The sequence below is a fragment of the Vombatus ursinus genome, unplaced genomic scaffold (genome assembly GCF_900497805.2).
Source record: "Vombatus ursinus unplaced genomic scaffold, bare-nosed wombat genome assembly UNPS02014768.1, whole genome shotgun sequence".
In the NCBI taxonomy this organism is placed as follows: domain Eukaryota; kingdom Metazoa; phylum Chordata; class Mammalia; order Diprotodontia; family Vombatidae; genus Vombatus; species Vombatus ursinus.
The window spans coordinates 26,379,628-26,406,551 of NW_020954546.1; the positions used below are offsets into that span (position 1 = coordinate 26,379,628).

Here is a 26,924-nt window from a genome sequence, read left to right on the forward strand (position 1 = left end):
TTCTTTTCCCTCCCGTTTCTTTTCGAGTTTCTGAGTTTAGCCATGTACCGCACAGACCCTCTTCTCTGTCCTGCCTCTCCCCCGCTTCCCCACTCCTGCATCTCGGGGTCCATGTGAGCTGATGATGTCCTTATTTAAGAGTTGAGGGTTTGGGTCTGCTACCCACTGTTGTTTAGCGAGAAACTCTTTAGTGAGCTGAAGCAATGTGACTGAAGACTGGTTTTTTAAATTATGTGTTGGCGAGTTGCCTTATATTTAAGAAAAGAAAAAAAAGAAAAAAAATGCCTGATTGTGTTATGCCAAATGATGATCCAACATGAAGTCCTAATTTATTGTTTCTGATTGTTCTCCTGCAGTCTGTGTGAAAACTGGTCAAGGCCCCCTCGGGGCCCACAGAAGCACTGGAGGCTTGTCTTTCACCATCTCTGCCAAGATGTCTCCCTCTTCCCCCGTCCCTTCCTCTGCCCTCCCTCTCTCTCCTGCTGCCCTCTACCCCAAACTATTCTCTGTCAAAGCCAGGTTTCAATGTCCCCTCCCTCTCCCACAGGCTCCCTTAGGCAAGCAAGATCTTTCTAGAAGTTAAGCGAGACACTTTGTCAACTCTCCCCTCTTCCCCTTCCGGCCAAAACAACAGTGGCTCTCTCCAGGCTCACACCCATTGAAAGAAGTCAGACTGGAACTGATTTGTCGGGCATTAAAGCCAAACCGTCAAAACTCAAGTCCTTCTCCTGGTGCAGGGATGCAGGGGGCTGAACCACTTGGCTCCTCCAATGTCTATGGATCATGTACTGTGAACTCCCAGCCCCTCCTCCAGCCCCTTTTTGGGGGATTGTGGAGAGAGCAGGCCAGTCTCTTCCCCCACCCCCACCCCCACCCCACCAGCAATAAGGGTCCAACATGAGGCTGCCTCACACCCACCTGCTCTGGCCCAGGGAGAAATGGGCTCCCCACCCATGTTCATAAGCTGTAGCATTACCTGCCTCCCTCACCCAGCTGCCCCCTTCACCTGGGCTGATACGTGGGTTTAGTGGGGGGTGACTACTTATGACTAGTAAAAATCTAGCCTTCTGACCTTGTCCTATTTATTTAATGCTGTGAATGTTTGAGGTGGATTTTATTTTCTCGTTAGAACAGTTTCCAATGTCAGATTTGTAGCCAATTCAGGAAAAGAGGTTCCTCTGGAGACAGCCCAGGCCACCTCTTTCTTTTGGGGAGAGGCCCTCAGATTTTCATCCCATTATTTTGCCTCTTCCACACCAGAGACCCCATTTTGCCCCACAACTACTGACAGCTCCAGCACAGCCAGGAGCCACAGCCAGGGCAGAGAGAACAGTCCCCTGATGTATGCGGCCCCCCCATCTCCTACCCTGCTAGGGCTGTTAGGGTTCTGTCACGGGGCTTCATTTAGGGGAGCGATGTACGACTGGCTGATCTAACGAACCCCGGTCAGCTTTGGGGTTCTTCAGGACAGGAGACTTTGTCACTGCCGGGCAGGCCTCCCAGAGGCCCTGTGGGAGGGCCAGGCCTCTTGAGGTGGACCCTGTGACAGCTGCTGTAATCTCATGAAAACAAACCCCTTCTGGTATTATGAAGCTGCTTCTCATGTGCTACGGGTATAAACTAGAAAACCTTTTTTTTTTTTAATTTGTCTGCAGGAAAATTAAAAAAAAAAATAAAAAAAGCGCAAAGCCAAAAACGTGTGTCACCTGCCCCTTTGTGCTCTGTCTGTAGTGTCTGATGGGCCCGGGCGGGGCATGAAGGAGGGGGGGTGTTGGGAGGGCCCATTGCTGACTGGGACCTTGCTATGCTTGAAGAGGGACTGGATCCTCGGCGGTAATAATTGCACCGAGAGGCACAAAACCCCTTCAGATCTCATCTCTGGTTCCTCATGAAAGTCCCTTGAGGGGTGAATATGTGAAGTGTAAATACGTTTCCAGACCCTTGAACTTAGTTGTGATCCTTGAGATCCATGATGGACCTTTCTTGGTAGGAACTTTTTTGTTCTTCCCATTTAACTGCTGGGGAAACTGAGGCCTATTGATGCCCATTAAATAGATTTCCTGATTCAGGGCCACATTGAGGACTTGGGCCTCCTTCTGGGTCTCCCTATTGAACCCTGCTGGGAAAGGCTCGCAGAGGGAGGAGATAAGTGCGATATAGGCTCAAGTCCTGTCACTCGCTAGCGACGTTCGTTGACTTTGACCCTGTTTCTTATTCTATAAGATAAAATTTTATGAAAGGTATTTTATATTTCAGAGTTGTAAAGACTAAATGAGAGACTGGATATGAGAACTTGAAAGGTCACCTTGCGCAGGAAGGCATTAGAATCGTAGATCTAGAGCTGAAAGAACCTCTTAGTTCAATTCATTTTTCATCCTCCCGGGAATGCCTCAGGTCTGAGGTTATGTGGCAGAACCGAAGGCGAGAGCTAAATCCTCTGGGTTCCGGTCCATCCCATCCCAACTCTACGCCGGTTCTCAGAACCAGAGGTGGCATTGCCAGCCGCCTTCAGCCAAGGACTAGGTTAGCTTGAAGGCGCAGAGATCCAGTGTGATGCTCCTGGGCTACTGGATTTGTAGGAAGGTGCTCACAGCTGGTTCTCCAAATTGCCTCCTTTCCCTGCATTGAGTGTCAGCTCCCCTGTAACGAAATACAACAGGTATGGCAGGTCTAGAGCCATCTTGTCCCCGTCAACTCCAGAGAAGTACTGGGGGAGCTGGTGCTTGGTGCTTCCCCTGCCCCCAAATACAAGAATGCCCTCCTTCAGAAGAAAAAATGGGGGGGCAGCTAGGTGACGCAGTGGATAGAGAGCTCTGGCCTTGAAGTCAGGAGGACCCGAGTTCAAATCCAGCCTCAGACACCCGATGCTTACTAGCTGTGTGACCCTGGGCAAGTCACTTAACCTCGATTGGCTCATCAAAAAGCAAAGAAAGAAAAAAATGCCCTCCTTCCTGGTACCTCAGGGCCTGATGCCCTCTTCCTCACTATATAGACAGAGATGAATACACTCGGGTCTGAGGACTCATGAGCCCTGATGGGTGACACTGGCTTTTAGATGTCAGAGATATTGGGGAGCTGGGTTTCATTTGGAGGATTAGCCTTACCTCTGTGCCCCTTGGCATTGCTCTAGAAAAGGGCTGCCCTCCTGTTTCCTAAGGAATGTTTTAGGGGACATGGATTCTGGAAGTAGGGAGGGGAGGGGACGGAGTGATCCATGAATCAAGACCTCAGCTTCTGCCTTTCCCAAATTAAGTTGGATTAAGTGACTGACTCCCAGCTCTAACCTGCAGGTATGACAGACAGATACTGGCCACCCCCCTAGTCTCCAAATGGCAAGGAAAGTCATGTGAATGTTTGGCTATGCAACCTTGACTAAGTCACTTCCCTGGTCCACAGCTTTCTAAATGAGAGGGTTAGATTAGGTGGTCTCCAAGGTACCTTCCAGCAGTAAGCCCTCCTGCAATCTAAGGACACCATCCATAAACCTTTCTGGGCAGCTGGACAGGTTCTCCAACCCCCTTCAGATTTTCCCCCTACCCCTTACCCAGTGCAGGCAGAGTGGAAAGAACACTGCTTGGCACAGCACCTGGCCCACAGCAGGTGCTTAATAAGTGTTGATCGATTGCTCTGGCAGCTTCCCTATGACTCGACTAGTTGACCCTTCTGAATCTTCAAGTTTCCTCCTATAAAATCTAGGTATTAATCTTGCCTTATTTGACAAGGCATTTGGGAGAAAGACTGCAAACCTCAAAAAGTGCTAGAAAATTTGAGGAATTTTGAGGTTGAGGGATTCCTACATCCTCCAATGGCCCAAATCAGTGGGTCAGGGCCCTGCCTGCCCGCTGGAGCTATTGCTGCCCAGTCAGATGGGGGTGGTGCCAGGATAAAAGTTCCAAGTCTGCCCTTGACTTCTGGGGTCAGCTTCCTTCTAGATCCCAATCGGTCCTACCAACCTTCAGGCTCTTACTTGAACTGTTTTGTTTTCTGTTGGAGTCTAAAGCGCATCCAAAAAGCCCAGGACTTGGCAGCTACCGGCCCCAAGACCCCAGGAATCAGTGGCGTTTGAATCCTATTAGCTGGCTGTTTTCCAGAGCCCTTTATCTGGCCACCTTATGTGGTCAGGTCCTAGAGCAGGGGCACCCTGGACAGTTTCATAGGCAAAAAGCTTCTGAACTCCTTTTCAGAATGATGTTTCTAAATGCGTAAAGCACATAGGACTGCAAAGGAAACCGACTATATAGAAATAGAGATGTGAATTCTTTCCCACGCAAGTTCATGGGCAGCCCTGGACTCCCGTTAAGAATCGCTGGCCTGGAGCTTGTTTTGGTCCCTATTATGGAGGTGCTACCTACTAGAACTTTAAGCCCAAATACCCCCAAATAAGCCCTGACTCCCAGTCCCCTCCATGGGATGGCTCGCTGCCCTTTATTGGACCATAAGCTTCTTGAGGACAGACTGGCTTCATGGGTGTATTTGCATCCCCAGCACACATTAGGAAGCACTGTTTTCTCCCACTCCCTAGCTACCATCCCACTTTGGCTCTTGGCACTTCAAGAATGCTGGGAAATTTTATTAGAGGTCAGATGATGCACGGGTAAGATAAAATCTTCCCTAATGTGAGAATTCGTCCTCCTCCCAGCCTTCTTGTTCTCTAAGCTGTGTCATCCAAGGTCACACTCAAGGACCAAGAAAAAAGTGCGGCTTGGGGGCGAGGGTGGAGCGTCCTTCCTCCGTCAGACCACCAGAGGGAGCTCGGCTCAAGTGCTGAGGACAGCGGCCAGTGGCCATCTGTGGCCGCCAGAGGGGGCTGCTGTCCCAGTGCAGTGAAGGACCCTGGACCTGAGAGCCTAGAATCCTAGGTTGGAATTCTGTCTCCACCCCTTTCCACATGGGGGACGTTAGGCAAGCCTGGCCTGTCCTCGTCAGCAAAGTGAGAAGGAGCCAGAGGCTGTCAATATTCAGCCTCCCTGGGCATCTGAAGTCCTCCCCGTCAGTGTGGTCCTTACCCTTGTCTCTAGGGCCTCCCCCTCCACCCCCTTCTCAGGCAGCTGTGCAAAACCTTCCTGGGCCCTGAGCCAGCCAGGCCCTCCTCCCACCCCCCACCCCCGGAGCAAAGCAGGGCTGGACAAAGTTAATAAATACACAATCCAGAATTTATTACAAACCAGGACTCCCCCGCTGTGCCCCACTGGGCACCCGAGCAATAAATAACCGGAGAGGGCACAGCTTCAGGGGATGGGGGAGGGGTGGAGTTAAAAACAAAATGACCGCTAGCCGGGCTAACTCCAGCCCCACCTCGCTTCCCTATGGCTCTTGGGATGGGGGCCAAGCAGCTTGCCTTGCTCCCCAGTACAGTACAATGGGCAGTGGGGCCAAGGCAGCCGAGGACCCCCCAGGAAAGGAGACGGCTAGGATCATTTATTTCAAGCCCTTAAAGACCCCAGTGACTGTTTCCCCCTCCCCATCCCCCAGAGGGGTGAGGGGAACTGGGGGAAAAAGCACCAAAAAGAGGCACCTGAGGGAGGGGGTACATGGCAGGGGGACACAGTGGGAGCCCAGTGGGCGGCGCAGAAGGGCAACCTGGCCTAGTGTGGTGAAGGGGGAGGGGTGAGAGGGGGGACCTGCCCCCCTCCCCAGGCCCCAGCCCAGTCCTCAGCTCAGGATCTTCTTGGGCAGCTCGACAGAAGCGCGGATGAACACAGCATCATCACGCACATAGTTGCGCTTGCGGATGTCCTGGTGGGAGATGAACTTGGGATAGCCAAAACCCAGGGCGCTCTCGTCCACGGAGCCCCTCCACGTGCCCGGCTTCTGGAAGTTCTTCCAGTGGGGGTCCGGATGGAAGGTCTCCGTGACGTGCTGGGGTTTGGTGACCGTCGGGTCGCTCTGGTCCAGCAGGGAGAAGGTGACCCGTCGGGCGAAGGGCCACTCCAACAGGTTGTCAAAGGCGCCGGGCAGCACTCGGATGTACAGCGACAGATGGGTCCCCTCCCCGCTGCCGTTGCCGTTGAGGAAGGCCGACACCTGGAGCTTGTAGCCGTACTTGTGGGTGTAGAAGGCCGGGCTGAAGCATTCGTGGTTGGAGCGAGCCTTGGCTTCCTGAAGGCGGCGCCCATAGCCACCGATCTTCCAGATCAGGACACCGTCGCAGCCCACGGACAGCTCCTCCACGTCCCTCCGCAGCTCCTGCAACTCCTGCCGCTGCCGACTCACCAGGGCACACATCATGGCCAGGTGGGGCTTCACGCTCTCCTCCATGTGGCGGCCCATCGCCATCTTGGGGCACTGTGGACATCAAGAAGGAGGGCAGAGAGCCAGGTAGGGTGAGGGAGCAGGGCAGGGTAGGAGAAGCCAGCCTGGGCAGCCCAGCTAGACACAGGACACACTTGGAGCAGAGCAAAAGGACCTAGGCGAAGGTAGGAGCACGGGCAGGGGTGGCTGGGTGTGTCCACCATTCCATGATTTGTCTAGTCCAGTCCCCTCCCCCCATCCCCCGTTCTGCCGAGGGAGGAGGAGAGTGGGGCCCGGCTCACACAGCTCCTAAGAAGCCCCATGTCTGCCATGTTGGGGAAAGCTTCGGTCCCAAGGCTAAGGACACTTACCCGGTGTTTGCAGCCAGCATCTTTGAACGGGCACAGAACGGGGGCTGAGCTGCAGTTTTCTTTCAGGTGGCTGGACAAGTCCTCTCGAGGAATGCTCCCCATTCCACACTGGTTGGGGCACGGTACGGGGTAGCGGGGGCACTGGTGCTGGTGGTTCTGCGGTGGGGAGGGACAGAGCAGTGAGTGACTTCTGGAATCCTGGGATTGGGGAGGGTTGGATTTGGAATCAGACCCCACCTCTGCCAGCTTGACCATGGGCAAGTGACTTCCCCTACCTGGGCTCCCAGACTCACATCAAATAAAAGGGTTGAACCTTTTACCCTCTGAAGTCCCAACCAAATCTGGATGTGGAAGTGACCTTGGAGGGCTCCTCCAGACCCACCCCCTCAGTCTTGCAGACAGGATGGAAGAACTGAGCCACGGCCCGGGAACCAAGTTGGCACGTGAATCTCGGCTCTTTCCATCTCTACTCCCTTGGCTCCCTAGCCACTCCTACCCCCTCCCCAGCGGGGCTCAGGAAGGGGCCGGTTCACCTGGATGGTATCAAAGACAAACTCCTTGGTGCAGTAGGCACAAGGCTGGGTCCGCTTGGGACACTCCGTTACCATGTGCTGCCCCAGCAGCCGCCGCATCATTCGGGCCCCACACTTGTTCTCACAGTACACGCTCTCCTGTGGGCAGACCCCCTCGTGGCTCTAGAGGCCAGGGTGGAAAAGAGAAAGAGCCCCCAGAACCTTTATCCTTGGCGACTCCAGAGTCCAAATCCCCACTCCTGGAATACTGGTCCATCACAAGGGCCCCCACGTCCCCCTGGCCGCACCCCAATGACCTGTCTCCCAGACCCCAGACTCTCTGCCCCTGCTGGTCGCAGTCCACCCAGCACCCACAGACTCCAGTCCAGTCAGTCTCCTTTTCCCCCTTTCCCCCACATACCTCATAGGCCTCCCCCGTGAAGTCGATGCCACAGAAGTCACACTTGAGCCTCCGCTTGGGGCATTCGTGCTGAAGGTGGGTAGGCAAGTCCCTACGGCTCAGCTTGGCACTGCAGCGGTTGGGGCAAGAGATCACGTTATAACCGCAGGAGCTCAGATGGACCTGTGGAGGATGGGACAGTGGCTCTTCGGGCTGAGCCTGGGCATCTCCCCCCAGTGCCTCCCGAGGGCCTGGAGGCTCCCCTTACCTGCAGGTGGCGTAAGGCTCCAGTCCAGCGGCAGCCCTCCTCACTGTGGATGCAGCGGATGGCCAGGCTCAACACCTGAACTTCCAGTTCTGGGTCTGGGTAGATCTGGGAGGGGAGGCATAGGTTAAGGACCCTCCTTTGACTGGGGAGGCCTAAATCCTTGTCCTGGCTTTGGCACCATCTCACTGTATGACCCGGGACAAGTCATTTCACTTCTCTGGGCCTCGGCTACCCCTTCTGATACGTGTGGCCAAGGCTCCTCGCCCATGCTACCATTTTGACTCCTGTTTTGTTATGTTATGAATTTTAAGATTCTGTGTTCTCTCCTCCTCATCCCACCACTCCAGGGCCCGTGGACAGGCAGAGATAGCCAGGCCTACCCAGCTGGGCTCCAGGACCCACCCCCTTGGCTTTCCTCCTGACTCCTCCCCGCTCCCAAGACCTGAGCCTGGAGTGGGGGAGGGGTCCCTGCTCTGGGCCCAAGACTGGCTCTAAGCCCAGCCCCTAGGACAGAGGGCGGGAAGGCAGCTTCCTGTGGGCACAGAGTGGTCTCTGTGCGCCTTGGAGCACTGCCCCCCCCAGGGCGTTGTGCCCAACACCAACCCCCCCACCCCACCCCCCCCAACCGCACACACAGGGCAAACACCAGTGACTCCAGTTTAAAAACTGGTGGGGGAAGGGGGGAAACAAGCCTCCTTTGTGGGGGCACACAGAGCCCCTTGCTCCAGAGTTGACATTGGCACTGTGCTACTGCCCTGACTGCCAACACCCCCTCTTCCCCACAGCCAGTGGCCAAAATGAGGCTGGTGTTAGGAGGGAGGATGGGATAGCCATTGAGACGCCCACTTGGCACCCTGCTCTCCAGGCCTCACCTTAGCATAGTCCAAAGGTAGCTGATCCTCAGGACACTTAAAAACTCCTTCACTGTAAGAGGAAAAACAATCCAGGAGCAAGGGTGAGATAAGTCGGACCCTGACCCCACCCCCCCCAGAGCAAATGCCCTGGGCTACAAGCCAGCCAGGAGCTGCCCACCTCGCCTCCAGCTAGCTGCACCCCCTCTTAGGGCACTTTAGACCTCCCTTTGCCCCAGTCTCTCCTATCTGTGGGCAAAGAGGAGGAGATTATGGCCACGCCCCCCACCCCCCACCCCCAGCCTGGCCTGACTGGGCCAGCCCCCCCAAGCAGGGCTGGCCAGACCGGTTCCCAAACCTGCCTTCGGCAAGAAACAGACACACAAAGGGTGGGGAGCCAGGCAGCCTTCAGGAGCAGTAGCCTGCTCCTCCAATGTTCCACCCTCCCCCCAAGCTGGAGACCCCCTCCCCAACTCCTGTCCCCATGGAGGAGAGTGGAGATGCAAGAACCACAGAGGCTATGGAGAGGGCAAAGACAGCTGCTTCAGGCAGCATTTGGCCAAAATATGGCAGCTGCTGCTAACTCATCTGCACCCCCATGGCAGCTGGGCTGGGGGATATGAAGGGGCCTCCTCCTATTACCACCCCCCCAATCCTAATCCATCACTTACTTGGTTCTACAATTTCTCAGGGGGCAGACTGAGAGTACAAGGGCTGCCTCACCAGGGCTACCTCCTCACTGAGGCTCCCTAGCCCCACCACTCTCCCCCACCCACAGCCACTGTGATGTCAGGGCAAAGGTCATTCCTGGAAGCCCCACCCTTAGTGTCACATCTCCCCCAAAACATGGGGGGTGGGGAGGCTTGGGAAGTGAGAGGGGACTGCCTGAGCCATGAGGCTGCTATCTGGGGAAGGGCTCTGGTCCTCCCTCCCTGAATACACTCAGGTCTATGCCAGGAAAATACATGCCCTTCGCCCTAGAGCTGAAACATAGGACCAACACGGCGAGGTTCCCCCAAGCCTGAATCTGCTCTCCACCTTCATTCATCATCCCCTCCAAACCCCACCGTGCTGCGCCAGCCTCTCTATCATACCCACTCCCACTAATTGGTAACTCCCACCCAGTAACAAAGTGTTGTGGCAGACCCTCAGCTAGGGCACAGACCCCCGTGTGCCTGACACAGTCTGGAAGCCTTGGCCACCCCTTCCCAGAGGTGCCCCAGGGGCATGGCATTCCTGACAGGCAGGTCTGAGTCAGGTGGAAGGAGTGGGCATGAGGCAGGCAGGGACAGGAGGAGTTCAAGGGGCCACGTGGCAGCTGGCAGCTTCCAAAGCACTGGCACCTTCATGGGCATGGTCAACCCCACGCCTAGCTGCCCAGACATTCTGCTGTTTCCTGATCAAGCCCCTAGGTCCCCAAGCATCCGGACTACTCCATAACCACTAATAAGTATGCTTTGAGGGACTTTGACCATGCTTTCAAATGCTTTATCGAGTTTACAAAGAGTTTTCCTGGCAGTGCCTCTACAAGCCAGCTGCCAAGGGGCTTCAGCAGTCCAGTGTTATTCAATTATCCCCAATGCCAAGGGACAGTGCCAAGCCATCTGCCTACCTGTGTAGAGAGTGCCTAAGAACTGGCTGGTGTAATGAATGGACTGTCTGGGAGAAATAGCCCTGGAGGGAAGTGGGGCTCCGCTTGACTTCTTTCAAGAATGTGCTGAGTTAGGAATTTTAGAAAAAAGGGGGAAGGGATTGGGTCAGCTCCCCTCCCCCCCCATCATGAGCAAAGACTCCACCTTGAGTGGCACTAAAGCCAGGGCCTGGGATGGGGAAGGAAGACAGTGTTAGACTCAACTCTCTCCCCCCAAAACATTCTCAGGGGAAGCCTGAAGTGGGGACCCCTCCCCAGTGGAATCTATTCCCTTTCTCCCTCTCTAGAAGGACCTAGGGAGGCTGGGCTGGGGGGTGGGGGCAGGGGAGAAGCAGCTGCAGCAGAATGGACTCCTTCATCAGCCCAGACCCTGAAGCCAGCCAGGGAAAGAGACTGGGGGGGGGGGGGGGGTCTGTCCCTATACGGAACTAGAGTCCAGAAAGAGGCTTGTGCTGGGGAAAGAGCCCTGCCCCCACCCACCCAGGGCCTGGGGGGAAAAGGCAGGATGAGTGGAAGCGATGGGAAGGAGGGTTGGGGGCCTAGAGAGAGGAAGAGGGGATTTCCGGGTGGGGGGAGGTGGGGAGAGAGGCCTGGAGGCAGGAGCGGGGGAGGGGGAAGGCAGTTGGACTTGGCAGCCCTGTCCCCCTTCCCAGCTTCTCCCAAGACAATATCTGTGGTGGGGGGAGGGGCGGGGGGAGGCCCAGGGACTCACTAACTTTCCAGTCCCCCTGGGGGGCCAGCTGTCAAGGAAGGAGGAGGGGATGGAACATCTGGAAACCAAGGAGGCAATAACCCAGATGTGTAGGCAGCAGGAGTGAGGAGAGGAGCCCGGGGTATTGGAGAAAGAAGCCTGAAGGGTCTGGCAAGAGGAATGGAAGACAAAGCATAGGCCTGAGACTTCCTTTCAGGCTCTGTTCCGAGGGGCTGAAGGGCAGAAAGAGGAAGGGGCAAGGAGCCCCCTCACCTACCACCCCTCAGTGCTACAGGCTCCCCCACCCCCATCCCTGGCAAACTGTGTGAACAAGAAGTGGCCCTTGCTGAACTCTTCTCTCCCAGCTTGGACTTCGAGACCAAACTCCTGGAATTCCTCCAAAAAGAGAAAGAGCAGGAAAGGGGAGGGCAGAGACAGACAGGGAGATTCCTTCCTCTTCTCCCTCCCCACCCCCTTCTCTGGCCTCAGCTTTTCAGTGACACTTTTCTGATGGAATTTAGGAACAGTTTAGCTTGGAGAGGCAGGGTGGTGTAATGGATGAAAAGCTGGCTTCTAAGTAAAAGAAAACAAAAAAAAAAACCCGGCCTGGGTTCAAATCCAGCTTCTGCTCTACTGGCTGGGTGACCTCTCAGTACCCCCAAGGAAATTGAGGCTCTATGTGTAGCAAAGCAGATGCCAACCTGCTTAGGTGGAAGGGGTTTCCTCATTCTGGAGTCCCCTACAAGCTGCCCCAGTGAGATACAGCAGAAGGTGGGAAGGGCTGTCTAGGAGAAAAGCATTTCCATTTTGACACATGCATATCTCCTCTCCCCGGGTAGAAAAGAGTCCTCGGAAGAATGGGAAGGGGGCTGGAGGTTTGGGAGTGAGGCGAGTCTGAGTGATGGAAATATCAGAGGAGGGGAAGCCAGAGAGTAAGAATATGGGGTGCTTGGGAAAGCCTTCCATGCCAAGGAGATCTCTGCTGGTCATAAGGGGGAATCAAGAATACCACCTATTCCCAACTCCTGGGAAGAATGAAGAATGGGGCTGGGGCAGGGGGATCCTTGAATCCAGGAAAGGGAGACAGGGCAAAGCTCACCTCATTCCCTGTCCAAGATACAAATCTCTAGAATCAGCCCAACAGAAAGGTCCAAGAGAAGAAGTGGGAGAAGGAAGAGAGGGCAAGGGAAGAGGGAGAAGGAGGAAAAGGGATAGAAAGAAAAGGAAAAGGAGGAAGAGAAATCTCACACTGGAAATACCCTGGAGAGCCCCAAGACCAAAGACCCTGGATGTCTGTTGGGATCACTGAGGCAGGCTGTCTGCCTCTGCCACCTCACCCCTAAAACTCAATGCCCCTTCTGTAGCCTGCTTTCCCTTTGTGCCCTGGGGGTTGGCACTAGCTTGGGGGAGGATTGTATTAGAGTGGAACAGATGGTCAGGCAGGCAGGCAGACACATACACAGTCCAAGATAGAAGCTCACTGTGTGTCCTAGCAAGGCAAGGCAACTTCCTGGCCTTTACCTTTCTCTGCCCTTACCTTTGTGTGGGAGGCAGTGGAGGAAGCTGGTTTAGTTCAGGAGTGGGAAGAAAATAACAGGGACAAAAGGGGGTGGAGAAAACGCTGGGGATCGTGCATGAGTGTGTGTATATGTGTATGGAGGGCGGGGAGTTGGTTTCCTTGAATCACCCTCGGAGGAGTACACCACAACTATGGATCGCCCCCTGTTTAGGAGAGGCTTCCAAACCAGGGAGACCAGGGTTCCTGTCTCACATCTGACCTATGCACCTCTTCAGGGCCTCACGCAGCTTTCTAAGATGGTAAATTGCTTGAGAATGTCCACACTGGCATCGGGAGATCGAGTTCCCTACAGCAATGAAATCACAGGTTCGGGCTCTATCCCTATCCTATGTGTGAAGAGTACTGTGGAAGGGACAAAGATGATTCCTTTTGGGTGGGGGATCCCTAGGGAGAAGCCTGTGACCTCCGATTCTTCTATCCCTCATAAAGGGACCCCAATGCCCAGCATCAGACCAACACACCAGTCTGACGTTAATTCGGATTCCTTCCACAGCTATCGATCCATCCCGAGTTTCCAAATCAAGTGATCCAGGGGCCAGGTACGGGCTAAGAGACTCCTTCAGCCCTGCCTCTTACTCACACCTCTCCCTATAATCCAAGTACTCCTTTCTGGCGACACTTATCTAGCCCCTTTACACCCCGGATATGGTGTAGACCCTATTACGTGGTGAGGGCTGGGAGCCCTGAGACCTCACTACCTGTACCAGAGGAGCCCAGGAGCAAGTTTGCACGGACTGTTAGGGGAGCTTTCAAGAGTTCTTTGGGGGTCCCACCTAGAAAGGGGCAAGGGGTTTTTCCCCTAGAGCCGCTGGGACCTAGGTTGGCAGTCGGTGGTGGGGGCGGGCGGGTGAAGAATCTTTCTTTTTCTGTTGGGTGTCTGGGGAGAGTCCAGGCGGAAGAGAAAGTAAGGTAGGGAAGGAAGAGGTAAAGGACACCGAAAAAAGAAAAGGGGGGTCCCCCTATTGTGCTGACGTCACAACCCCTCGACGTCACGGCGCATTGTTGTTGGGGGGCTCCAACGAGGTCACGGGAGGAGGGAGGGGGTGACCTCTGGCCCGAGCGGGTTCGGGAGTGGGCTCAGTAATAAGACAAAGGGTAACAGAGCTCCCTTCCCAGCCCGGGCCGCCCCACCCTCAGCCCCACCTGCCCCGTCACCGTAGCGGCCGCCGATCGCTAGCTCTTCCTTTGTTACTCGGGTCCCTCCTAACCAGGGGCTCAGAACGCTCCCTCTCTCCCGACCCCTTTGTTCGAATCCGGGCCCCGGGGGTGCGGGAAAAAAAGGGAGAGGGGAAGCCTCCCCATTCCTCTCGCCCGGCCCAGTAGGGTTACACCCCCCCCACCCCAGCCCGCCCAGTCCGAAGAAGCTTGCTTCCTCCCATGGGACCCCGGCGTCCCATCTGCAGCGCGCTCCCTCGCCCCTCCTGGGGATGCGGGTCAGAGACCTGCCCCCCCGCCCCCGCCCCCTTCCCTCTCCCGCGGGTCCTCCCCCCACGAGGGTCCTCCCCCCACGAGGGTCCTCCAGGTCTCACTCGGGCGTCGCCCCTACCTGGGGACCCCCGGCGCCCCCGTGATCTCGGGCTCCGGGGCCCCTGCGACACCCGGGGGTCCCCACGCACCTGAGAAACTCCTGCAGGCAGGTGTCGCAAAAGCGGTGGCCGCAGGTCGAGACCTGCACCGGCTCCCGCATGGCCTTCCCGCACAGCGGGCACAGTAGCCGCCGCTTGGGCTTCTCCAGGAACTTGTAGTCGAAGCCGGGCATGGTGGGCGGCCGGGCGGCCGGGGTGAGGGCCGGCCCCGGCGCCCGCGGCCCCCGCAGCCAGCCAGCTCCCCAGCGAAGCACGGCGCGGCCGGCCCACTAGTGACTGCAGCCCAGGCGGCTGCTGCTCCAGGTCCATGATCCGGCCCCTCCCGTGGCGGGCGGAGCGGGGGCGGGGACGGGGGCGGAGCCCAAGCCGGCCGCTCGGTCCTAGCGCCGGCCATGCCCGCTGCCCCCCCCCCCCGCCGCCGCCCGGCGCCCCTAGCCCGTCCAGCGGGGGCGGGGGGGGGGGAAAGAGCTGCCCTCCAGCTCCCCCTCTCTCTCCTCCACCCTGTCCGCCCAGGCTTATCCTGGTACCCGGACCTTCACCTCCCTTGTGCCCAGCTTGCTCATTCATTCATCTCTTTCTCTCTAGTACGGTGTCTCTGTCTATGTCAGCCTCTCTCTGGTCACTTCAACCCGGACAGTGCCTTGGGTCTGCCCTTTGGAAACCCCATCCCCACCTTCCCATCCCCTCCAGGCTGACTCCCTCCCTCTGGATCTTCCCCCACCCTCCGCCTTAAATCCAAAGCAGGTTAGGTAGGGGCCGGGCAGGAGGCAGAGGATTGACGGAGAATGAATCACACTCCCTTCACCTTCGGTTTGCTTCGCTCGCTCACTCAGCTACCTCCGGAAGTGGGGGAGGGCCGGTCTTTCCCCCCCATCACCTCCTTACCCCAGCGGGGGAAGGGCAACTACTCCCCACCCTGGGGAGTGGTTGAGGAGAGGGAGGGCTGCTTGGACCCTAAAGATTCTGGGACCAGGGCCAAGTGGGAAAATAAAAACACCCACAGACCCAGGTGCGAATCCCCCAGCTGGGCCAAGGAGACTGCCCAAGCCACAGGACCTTGGGGCTGAACCCGAACTTGCATTTTTCCGAGAGGCTAGGGGCTCAGGAGGGAGGGGGTTGCTGGCTCCAGGGACAGAGAAAAGGGGCGCGGGGGGGGGGGGTTGGTTAGAGTACTGTCAGCATTGGTGGGCCCTACGCAAATCAGCCGGCTATTTTGGAAGCCCTAGTCTCCCGGGTGGGTATGAAATGAGCGAGAGGCCAGGGTTTGCCCCAGCTCCCCGCTGACCCACGTGGCAGGCCCCAGGGGTCCAAGTGTGCCAAGCAGCGCAGCAACCCGAGGCCACAGGGAAGTGCCCAGCCGGGGGGGGGGGGGGGGGGGGCGGGAAGCAGGGCCCAGGCCAGCGAAAGGAGGGCACCCAGAGGGGGAGAGAAGAGACTGGGCCTGGGCCTGGTGCCAGAGGAAACCTCAGCCCTGGGGCACCTGGCTGCACCCACATTCCTCCCCTGGCTGCCCAGCAACCAAGGTCCCGGGCTTATCCGTGCCCTTGGGTGCCTGTCCGCTACACCCCCACCCTCACTACACACACTCCTTTGTAATTAACTCAGAGGCAAACAACCTGGTCTTTGGCTTCCTTTTATTAGCCTCACTCGCCATCCCTGTGGGGCTCCCCTCCACCCCCAACACACACCCCCCCCTCCCTGAAGGGAACCATGAGATGACATTTTAGGGCACCCCTCTGGCATCCAGGGCTTCAACAGGAAGCCTCTCTATCTGAGGAAATGCCCCTTCCGACAAGCCCTGGGAGAGAGCTGTCCAGGAAGGCCTTTCCAGGGCTCGAGTCCAGGCCCGGAAAGGGAGCAGAGAGAAGGAGGTCGATTGCTAGAAGCTTGAATCGAGGTCCAATCAGGTGGGTAAATGGCCGCTTCCTCCCTCCCCACTTTTTTAACCTCTGCCCTTACCCAGGTGCCCCACACACTGCCTCTTCCCCCCAAGATCTGTGGCTGTGCAAACTCTGATACCTGCTGGCCCTGCCAGTGTGGGGGTGGCAGCTTCCCTTCCAGACATTCCCCCTCCTCTAGGCCATAGGGACAAGGCCAAACTTGTCTGTACTGTCTTGGACCCATGAAGCCCCAGTATGGAGTCTCCACATTGGCATGTTGGAGAAATGAACTCACTCACCTATCCTGGATTTGGGGAAGTGGTCTTGGGGAAAGAAAATCTCACACACACACCCATGACAAGGTGTGCTGCAGACCTGGCATGGGGGGCAAGAGGGGCAGACCACACCTGGCATGGAAGTGGGCACTTAACATTTGCTGAAGAAGGAGCTGGGGGAATGTGAATGGCATTTCCAATCCTGTGGAAGGCCTGTGCCCTAGGCATTCCAGGGGAGCTGGAACACAGGGTGCCAGGCTCCCCTACACTTAGAGATGTCTTTGATGTATCACTCAAGTCATACCAGCATCTTAGAGGCAATGTCCTAAATGACCAGGGGGCACGGCCCACACTGAAGTCAGAAAGCCAGGTAGTACCCACCCAATACATCTGGGGGTGGCAGAGGGGAGGTGGGTGAGGTATCTGTTCTCTGTTGGGGCAGAAATCCAGCTTGAGATGCTCAGGGTGGTATGGATTCCTCTGTGGCAGCTGGAAGACAGAGTGAAGACACCAATTCAGCCCCTGGGGTGGGCAGGCTTCAAGCAGTCCAAAAATAGTTTTCATGGGGGAAAGAGAGAGGAGTATGGGGGACAGGAGGGCGGCGTGGGAGTTAAGAGGAGGGCATGTAAGCTCAGGAGTCTCCCATGAGGGCTCGCCATCCCCCACCACAGCTTCCTGTGACCTGTCTTCATCTCTCTCTGGTTGGGACAGGTGCTTTGGGGGGGGTTTTCAACAAGATGGATGGGGGGAGGGGACTGACTGCCAGTCCCCTTGCCAGAGGGTCCATTCTCTAGCCCAGAAAGTGGCAGAGACCACTTGGTAGTGCCCACAGGATGCCCCATGCCCCCGTGACTTCAGGCGTCAATGAGACCCTCCGAAGAGGGTCTCTGGGAATTCTGAACCTAAGCATGATAAGATACAAATGCCTGCATTCAGAAGCTGAGAGCATTTCCAGTGCCCACTCTGGCTCTAGGCATAAGGATACAGGCAAGGAAGGCAGGGAGCATCCCAGGCCAAAGGGCTGATGGGCCCCACCAGGGTATCTATAGGGGACGGACTCACGACGGATGGCTAGCAGGGTGTTCCCATGGCAACAGGACACAGAGGTCACCGTGTAGGGCTGAGTTTCATCCAGCTGCACAGGCCGAGGGAACCCGGCATCCTCATCCTTGCGCCCCAGTCGGCCACGGGCACCTTTGCCCCAGGTGTACACATCTCCTTCTGCCAGTGAGAACCCAAGGGGAGTGGCCAGAAGAGGATAGCTCCCTCCCCACTGGGGCACCCATGGGGCCCAACCTTCATCTCCATGGTACTCCTTCCTCTCCACATTCACACCCAGGCCAATGCGGACTCCAGGGTGTTCTCCAGATCTAGTCAAGCTGAGGTCCTCACATCGTTATATTCCTGGGTACTAACTGGTGCCCCTGACTTGGTCTAACATGCCAGGGTTTGTGAGATCACAAACCAGCTGGAAAGCTGGCTATGAGGCCACCTGAGTCCAGCTCCCTCATTTTGCAGATGAGAAAACTAAGGCCTGGGGGAGGGGAAGTAGTGCCCTGAGGCCACCCAGGGAGTGCATGGCAGAGGCGGGATCCAAAGCCCATGATCTCTCCATTGTCATAGGCTGACTCTCTGGGTACCCACAGGCATCACTGATGTCCACTAAGTTTCTAGACACCTGGCACTGCCCAGAAAACCACCTGCTCCTTACCTGCACCAATGGCCACGGTAAAGGCATCTCCACAAGCCACCATCACCACCTTGATCCCCTGGAGCCCTGCCACTAGGCAGGGGGCTCGGCTGCCCCGGCGGGCACTGGTGCCCAGCTGCCCATGCTGGTTGCTGCCAAACGTATAGCATTCACCAGAAGCTGGGGGAGAAATTGGGTGTGAGCCAAGGGGTCTCCAAGGAAAGAGCAAACCCTGCCTCCCTCCTCTTAACTCCAAATTCAGGTGGAGAGAATCTGCCCCTCACCTGTTACAGCAGCTGAGTGGGCAGTGCCCACATCGATGCTCACTAAAGGCTCGGAGTCGAGGGGCACAGAACCCAGAGGCATAAAGCTCAGGGCTTCTTCCACCTGGTCGTGGGGGCCAGGCTCCTCCCCAGGGGACACTCGGTCCAAGCCCAGCTTGTTAAACCTGCAGGCAAGCCAGGGGGCAACACTACATGGGAGAAGGCCACCAGGACCAATGGAGGTCATCGAGGACGGGAGATGGTCCTCTCCTAACCTGTCACATCAGGAACAGGCCATAGGAGGGCACAAGCAGGACGTGGAGAAAGGCAGTGAGACATGGGGACCTCCAGACAGGCCAGAAGGGCATCACTAAGGGGAGAGGGCAGGCTGGGTGAGCTCGCTACAAGACCATGGCAAGAACAAAATCCCCCTCATGCCTGGGGCTGTCTGGGTCCTGGGATGCTGCTGTGGCAGGAGAGGCGGGCACCTGACAAATGGTGACGGAATCGAGGGGCTCAAGGGCCTTGGGTGGCCAGTGTTAGCCCTGTCCTCTCACCTGTTACTGCCACAGGCCAGGGCCCGGCCAGGCACCGTGAGGATCATTGAGGAGTCGATGCCACACACTACCCACTGGGCTTCCTGTTCAGGGGGCACAGGCACCTGCTGTGGGGAGCTGTGAGATTCCCTGGTGCCCAACCCCAGTCGGCCTGCCAGGCAAGCAGAGAAAAGGATGAGTCCTGGGGATGAAGGGAAAAGGAGCAGGCTGGCGCAGGGAGGCAGGGCCCTTGGGAGAGGCAAGCTGGGGGCAAGGGGAAGTGAGATGAATTAGAGCTGACAGGAAGCACAGCTGGAGTCACAGACCACTGACAGGGCTGAAGAGTACTGAGAAATGGATCCAACCCTTCTATTTCACAGATGGTGAAACTGAGGCCTGCAATGAAAGGTTCTGCAGACCTTGACAGAGCTGGGGGCTCCTGTATCCTCACCCCGTTTTCAAATATCCTTCTCACTAGACCAAGATTGGGGCCTCCAACCGTCCATGGTACATGGGATGGAAGCGCTAGAGGTCCTGGGGTGTCGGCACCAGAAGGCCGGTGTTAGGAGCCTGTTAGTACAGGGGGCCGGCCCTCACCACCATCCCCACGGCCCCAGGCAAACAGCTCCCGCTCTGTGGATAGGGCCAAGACGTGGGATGCCCCACAGGCCACCTGCACCATCTCATAGCCCAGCAGGGCCTCCACAATCGTAGGCTGGAAGGGGAAAAGAGGGGGAAATGGGACCTTGAGGATTTCAGGGCTAATGCTGGGCAGCCTGTTTCTCCTTGCCCCTCTCCCCCCCTGGAGCCCAGCCCTAGCCTGGAGACTGGGAAAGGCCCAGCCCCTCCGAATGCTCACCCCAGGCTAGAAAACCCTCTTAGGGTAGTCTGTATCTTTAAATCCCCTCTCCTTCCCACCCTGCCAGCATCAGACCAGGTGCAGGCAGGGGCAGGTGTGGCCTCCATGGGGGAGCAGAGGGTTTCTGGGGATTCCCCTCCAACCCCCCAGGAGGCAGGCTCTTTGATGTTTCTCCCCGCACATCCACACACACCTGGCTGAGGTCAGCGAAGCTGCCGTGGCCCAGGCAGCCGTTACTGCCGCTGCCAAAGGTCATGATGATGCCTCGGTCTGCGGGGGCACGGAAGAGGAAAGGGCTGGATCCATGGGGTCCAGACAGGGCTGCTCCAACGGGACGTGATAGGGGCTGGAGGGTGTGGGGCTCATCTACTGCCCTGGGGCCCACCACGACTGGGGTCCTTCAGCAAGTTTCCACCTCAGTCAGGGGCCCAGCTGCCCACATGCACCCTGGAGCCCCCCAGGCCCAAATCTCATGCTGCCCTCTGCCCATACCGGTGAGACAGGCAGTAAAGAGGTCCCCACAAGCCACATGCTTGACAGTCACCCCTGACTGGCCCTCCAGAAAGCGGGAGATCAACTGAGGCTGGTGTTGTTCCAAGGCTCCCGGCAGCAGGATGCCCCCACCAACGCCCATGGGCGGCGCCTGCATTGGACGGAGGGGTGCTGAGCTGGGGGGCCGAGGCACCCGCCTCTCTTCCTGCCCCCGCCTGGCCCCGACACCCCCAGAGCCGGCTCCCCCGCTCACCTCCCACACGATGAGGCGCCCGGACCGAGTGACGCCAGCCTTCTGGGTGCGCCCAGCCGAGACCTGAACCACCTCAGTGTTGAGCATGGGCAGCCTGGTGGGGACGCTGAGCCCGCCACCCCAGGTGTAGACGGAGGACAGGGGAGGTGGAATGGCTGGCCGGGGCAGCCCCTGGAGCACCCCTGCAGGGAGGGGGGGAGGGTTTCAACATGCCATCCCCTAGACTGACCAGAGGAGGTATCCTGAGAACAGCTGGACCCTGGGACTCCCCCAAGCTGTCTTAGTAGCTAGTGAGGGGGGCAGGAGTAAGAAGTGGTATCTCCTTCTGTCTAGTGACTGTGGCTGTTTTAACTGACATCTCTACAATCCCTACCTCATACAGGAAATCACTGCTCTGCTCAAAAAGCCGCTGTGGCTCCCTACTGCCTAGTAAATAAAGTATGTGTTCTTGGTCCTGGCAGTCCAGGCTCTCCACAACCTGCAGGTGGGGAGCACTCTCCCACCTTCCCAGCCTTCTTTCCCTCTACTCTGCCTCATGTTTCAGCCAGACTGGCCCACTGTCCACTGCCTGCATCCAGTTCTGGTCTTGGGTCTCTCCTGTTAATGCCCTTTCCTTCACACTGTTTACAAAGCCTAACCTGCCCTGCGAGGGCGTGAACCTCAGGTGCTCCCCCCACCTCAGATGCCGGCTCCCCGGAGTCCTTCCCCTGACATGTGCGCCTCAGCTCCAGGCCTGGGCCTCCCCCTCCTCACTGCCTCCTCTCTCCTTGGCTTTCTTCCAGCCTCTCCAGGGGAGGCCTTTCCCCAGCTCTCCCCACCTCCCAGCAGCCAACACCCTCCTATCCATGCACTCTGCATCCACCTGGGAGCTGCTGGAGGGCAGACACGTGCTGCCTCTCTCGGCATCCCAGGAATCGAGGCTTGTTGACTGACATCTCTGTCTCTCCCCTGGGGCTGGCAGAGTCGGTCTTCCTCGGCCCCTTGCCACTAGGCAGGAAGCTCTCTGAGGTCAGGGCTGATGGCCTACCTCCCCCTGGGGCCCCAGCAGCAGTTGGTAAGTGCGTCATTGAACTAAACTGAGGCCAGGATGGAGATGGGGAGGGGGTGGCCAGCAGGACCCCAAAACGGACTCACCACGGGATCGGGGGCCACCTGTCCTACCGCCTGCTCGGCCACACGGCATCGCGGGTACACTGCCCAGGGGCTTCTCTACCCTGCAGGATAGACAGACGGACATTGGCTCAGCGGTCACCTGGCCCCTAGTGCCTCTAGCCCACCTACCCCCGAGGGGTGATACACGCACCCAGAGGCAGGGTGGGAGCACGGCCAAGCATGACAGCTGAGCCGGGACCAACACTGCCCCCACCGCGTCGCTGCGTGACCTCTAGCCAGTCACTACCTTCTCTGAGCTAAACTGTAAAATGAGGGGGTTCGACATAGAGGTAGGCTGGTGAAGCAGGATCAGAGGGCCTGGGTTCAAATCCTCTCTGCCATTTATCAGCTGTGTGACCTGGAAGGCCTCAGTTTCCTCATTTGTAAAATGAAGGGCTTGAACTGGATGCCTCCTGCAATCCCTCCCCCATGACGCGCCTCTCCCCAGCTGTGTCTCACTCGCTCTGGGCCCACTGCTGTCCTGGATCCCTGGCCCTCTCTAAGGTGTCCTTCCCTTCCCGTCCTCTCCCTCGTGCCTGCCCCACTGGCCTCTTCATCCTGACGCTGCCCACATCAGTGTAGAGATTTAGCAGCGCCCGGACACAGAGGGGCTGGGCCATGATGTGGCTCAGCGGGGGCCGCTGGGAAGGCTCCAGGCTCAGCAGGCTCAGCACCAACTGGCGGAGTTCGATGCTGTATCGATCCGAGATGGGCGCGAAGGTGCCACTCATGATCTTCAGCACCAGGGCTGGGAGATTCTGTGCAAGCAAAGCCAAGGCCGCTCAGAAACCTCGTGCGCAGCACGCCAGCCTGGGCCGGGCCAGAGAGAAAGGAGCCAGTCCCTGCCCAGACACGGGCCTGCCCCTGGGAAGTTACAGGCTGATGAGGGAGAGAAGACACAGACTCGGAGCCCAGCGAAGAACAGGAGACGGGAAGGAAAGCGGCAGCCATGTCTCCAAGAAGCCAGGGCAAGAACCAGGTGGGTTAATCAAGGGAGGCTGCCTGGAAGAGGTGAGGGCCTTGAACACGACTGGAAAGGAGAGGCACGAGGCTCGGCAGAGAGGCGTTAAAGTTGGGGTCAGAGAGGAGGAACTCTGGACAACAGAGAAGCTGAGTCGGGGGTTGCCAAGGGAATGAGGGAGTGAGCTGGAAAGCCTCCTCTCTTGCCGGCCCCCAGTCTTACCGCAGCCTCAAAGGCCCTCTTGAGGCTGGCCAGCTCGTAAAGGACACAACCCAGGGCCCAGATGTCACTTTTCTGGTTATAGGGCTTGCCCTCACACAGCTCCGGGGAGATATAACAGGGGGTACCCACCACCTGCAGAGAAGATGGTGAGGATTAACAAGGACTCAGCTGAAAGAGGTTGGGGTGTAGACTGCCGGCCAGCCTGACCCCGGCTCAGGCCCTCGTCCTGCAACCTGGGCAAAGTCACTTCCCTGTCTCGGCCTCGGTAAGACGCAGGACTGAACTAGACCTCGAAGGTCCCTTCTGGCTTTCGAGCCGTAACCCTGTGCTCCCATGCTCCTCCTGCCATCGTGGACAGGGAGTCTCTCACAAGGAAGAGAGAGATCCAGCCTCCCGTTTCTCCACCTTCCTCCGTCCGGCTGCGGTGTGCACCTAGAGAGGCCAGGGAGGGCCGGAGGGCCGGAGGACCTCCACCAGCCCCCTCGAGTCGCACACGGGGGGAGGGGAGGCCCTGAACCTGTCCCGGAGCCCGCCCGCTGTCCCACGCCCACTTGCAGTATAGGCCTTGCTCTTGCTGCTCAGAATCTTGGAGATGCCAAAGTCGCCGATCTTGACGATCATCCGCTGCTTGTCCAGGAGGATGTTCTGGGTCTTGAGGTCCCGGTGGAGGATGAGGTGGGTGTGCACGTGGTGCAGGGCCAGCAGGATCTGGACGAAGAAGTGCAGGATGGTCTCCTCGTCCAGGAGGGAGTTGCAGCGTTTCTGGATGTAGTCGGCCAACGTGCCCCCTGTGGGCAGAGAAGGGCATGAGGTGTCCTGTGCGCCCCGGGTCCCGCAGGCCCCAGATGGCACGGAGACTCACCCTCTCCCCGGGCCAGGGAACAGTCAGAATGTCACTGCTAAAGGGACCCTCCCCTGACAAAAGAGGAAACCGAGGCCTCGCGGGGAAAGGACTTTGCCAGCATTGCCACGGCAGGCACGGAAGCAAAACTCAGGCTCGGTCTGAGGCTCTTCCCAAGCCCCGGGCAGAGCCGGGAAGGAAGATGGCAGCAAAGAGGGGGCACTAGGGAGCACACGACGGCTCAGGCATTCCTAGTTCTCATCCCACCCGGGCCAGGGACAAGCTGTGCGGGAAGCAGGCCAGGGAGGTGGATGCTGAGGACACTCCTCCCAGACAGGCAGGGCTGGGTGGGGTGCCCCAACCTGGGGCGTACTCCATGGCGATCATGAGGGCCTTGTCCTCCAGGAAGTTCTCATAGTACTCGATCACGTTGGGGTGGTTCAGCAGCTTGAGCACCTGGCACTCGTTCTGGGCGGCCAGCCGCTCGTCCTTGGTCATCTGCTCCACCGGGATCTGCTTGATGATCACCAGCTTCTGGTCGGCCTTCCGAAGGCACAGGTGCACGATCCTGAGGGTCACAGGGCTTGGCATGCAGCAGGTGCTTAATCAACGCTGACTGACAGGAAGACTTGGATAGGGAGGGGCGGGCTGCCAGGAGAGCAGCAGGCATGGGGACAGGGGGACAGTCTGGAGCAGGGGTGGGGAAGCTGCAGCCTCGAGGCCACCTGTGGCCTTCTAAGTCCTCGGGTGCGGCCTTTTGACTGAGTCCAAGTTTTACAAAGCAAATCCTTTTATTATGGGGATTAATTATTATATTATTATTGTATTATACGTTATATCATGATACTATCACGTCATTGATATAACGATATTACATATAATACTATTAATTATTAATGCAGCCTCGAGGCCGCAGGTTCCCCGCCCCTGTTCTACAGGATCATGGGACCACCAAGAATTGAGAGTAGGATCATCGCTGGAACCACCAACCCCATTTTACAGATATGGAAACTGAGGCCCCCCCCCAAAAAGTTAAGTGACATAAGAACTGAGAGCAGGGTCATCTAGAACCACCCACTCCATTTTACAGATGTAGAAACTGAGGGTCCTGGCGAGTGAGTGACTTGTAGGGGTCACATAGCTATAGTGCCACAGGTGGGATTGGAATCCAGGCCCTTTGAGTCCAAACCAGGCGCTTTAGCACAGACATGGAGAGCAGAGGGGCAGCGGTCGGTTGGAGCTGGGAAAGGAGGGGCCACCGGGGGATGTGGGGCAGCTAAATGGACAGGCCACCCTGGAAGGGAGTTGGAGCCATGAGAAAGGCGTGGTCAGAATAAGGGCGTGGCCAAAACGGGGCAGGGCGGGACTTCAGGGCCCGCCTAGTTGTGGGCGGGAACCAGGGGCCGGAAGTGGGGGGCGGGACTTCCGAGAGCTGGACTGGAGCCCATGGGGGCCAGGCTGGCGCTCCCAGGCCCGGTGGATCCGAGCTGGGCGTGTTTGTCCTTTCCTCCTCGATTGTGCCCTACCTCCCTCGCTGTCTTCCCCTCACCCACCCGCAGCCCGTGCCGTGCCTCACCCGAAGGCGCCTCTCCCCACCACCCGGATCCGCTCGTACTTCTCCATGGCGTCCTTTCGGGCCCGCGCTTCCGGGACCCGTTACGGCGGCCGCGGGGGCCAAAAAAAACCGCGCCAACGGACGCATGCGCAGACTCCTCTGCCTGTCTGTGTGTTCCCCTCCTGGCTGGGGAGGGGCGGTGCTCGGCCCTGTTTGTTGGTCGCTCCCCACCCCCACCCACTATCTCCACTAGAGACAGTTGTAGATGGTATTTCTAAAGCGCCTTAAAGATTATAAAGTGCTTTACATACATTAGCTTGAGCCTCCCCTCTTCAGCCCAAGCGAAGCCCATTGTACAGATGGAGAAACTGAGACCCAGAGAGGTTGAGTGACTTGCTGCAGGACACACAGCAAGTGTCAGAGCAGAGATTCAAACGCAAAGCAACCCCTCTGCGTTTTCCCATCACACTGCATTGTCTCAGGACCTCCCCAGTGTCCCTTACTGACCCCTACAAGAATCTCTGGCTCACCCAGATCCATAGTCTCCCCCCACTGCTTCCCCTTCCCCATTTTCTCCCACTCCCTTCAGTTCTCCCCCCACCCTCGAAGGCTCCTTGCACTGCTCTGCTGTCCATCTCTGCTACAGCTCCATCCATACCTGGCATCTCATACCCCATCACCTCCAGTGGTCCCCTATGAAGTCCAGGATCAAACATGAAATCCTCTTGGGCTGTCTTGACCCCTTCCCATGCTTCCAGTCTTCTCCCTTACTCTTCCAGGAGTGGCAGCGGCTTCACTGCCTTCCTTAGCACAGGGCACTCCATCCCCCATTTGGAGCATTCACTGGCACTGACTGTCCCCCATGTCTGGGGGTCTCTCCCTCCTCATCTCCACCTCCTTGGCTTTCCTCGATCCTTTCAAGTGTCAGCTAAAGTCCAATCTCCAGTAAAAAGTCTTTCCTAGTCCACTTTTAAGGCTCTAGCCTTCCCTCTGAGTCAATCTCCTGTTCATACAGTATGTAGCTTTAGATACTGTTGTTTGCTTACTCTCTCCTCCGTTAGAATATACGCTTCTTGAGGTCAACGACTTATTTTTTTACCTTTGTTTTATCCTCAATCCTTAGCACAGTGCCTGGCACACAGGAGACGATTAATAAATGCTTATCAAATATCTATCATTTCATTTCCCCCATCTTCAATTCCCACCCAGAATGCCTCATTTCCAACTTCCTCAATCCCTCCATCTCCCCTGCCCAGCTCAGAGAACCCCTCAGCTTTCTTCTGCTTCCACGGCCTTCTCTACCTTCTCTTCATCCTGGTATAATGAAGTCTGGATTTCAGTTCTGCCCTGAACACTTCATAGCTGAGTTACCATGTATAATCTATCTGATCATCAACTTCTTTCTCTGTTACATGTGAATAATAAAGACCGGTAGCATTTAGTTTAATATGCGTATGTGTATATACATAAATATATATATATATATGTACATATACATATGTATATACATCTATACATGTGGGTGTATGTATGTATATGTGTATATATACATATATACACATCTATATATGTGGATGTATGTGTGTATATATGTATATGTATATACACACATACATTTTATTAAGTTGTTTTCATTCAAGTCTGACTCTTCATGACTCCATTTGGGGTTTTCTTGGCAAAGATATTAGAGTGGTTTGCCATTTCCTTCTTCAGCTATTTTTACAGATGAGGAAACTGAGGCAAACAGGGTAAAGTGACCTGCCCAGAGTCACTCAGCTAGTGTCTTGAGGCCAGATTTAAACTCA

The 26,924-nt window shown here is 57.0% G+C and overlaps 2 protein-coding genes across 2 annotated transcripts; both read right to left on the reverse strand.

Moving 5' to 3' along the window:
- Positions 1 to 5,135: 5,135 nt before the first annotated feature.
- Positions 5,136 to 14,313, reverse strand: TRAF4 (TNF receptor associated factor 4). The gene is made up of 7 exons (XM_027862493.1): positions 14,171 to 14,313; positions 8,655 to 8,706; positions 7,783 to 7,887; positions 7,536 to 7,697; positions 7,136 to 7,297; positions 6,603 to 6,758; positions 5,136 to 6,285 (listed from the first exon to the last, which is right to left on the reverse strand). The coding sequence occupies exons 1-7, from the start codon at positions 14,311 to 14,313 to the stop codon at positions 5,653 to 5,655; spliced, it is 1,413 nt and encodes a 470-aa protein (XP_027718294.1). The 3' UTR covers positions 5,136 to 5,652.
- A 1,510-nt stretch (positions 14,314 to 15,823) lies between these two features.
- On the reverse strand, positions 15,824 to 25,227 carry NEK8 (NIMA related kinase 8). The gene is made up of 15 exons (XM_027862304.1): positions 25,141 to 25,227; positions 23,927 to 24,132; positions 23,279 to 23,511; positions 22,724 to 22,855; positions 22,090 to 22,298; positions 21,523 to 21,602; positions 20,389 to 20,570; positions 20,136 to 20,286; positions 19,837 to 19,913; positions 19,382 to 19,499; positions 18,806 to 18,956; positions 18,270 to 18,433; positions 18,007 to 18,165; positions 17,358 to 17,516; positions 15,824 to 16,784 (listed from the first exon to the last, which is right to left on the reverse strand). Exons 1-15 carry the CDS (start codon positions 25,185 to 25,187, stop codon positions 16,756 to 16,758), a joined length of 2,097 nt encoding a protein of 698 aa, XP_027718105.1. The 5' UTR covers positions 25,188 to 25,227; the 3' UTR covers positions 15,824 to 16,755.
- Between the last annotated feature and the right edge of the window lie 1,697 nt (positions 25,228 to 26,924).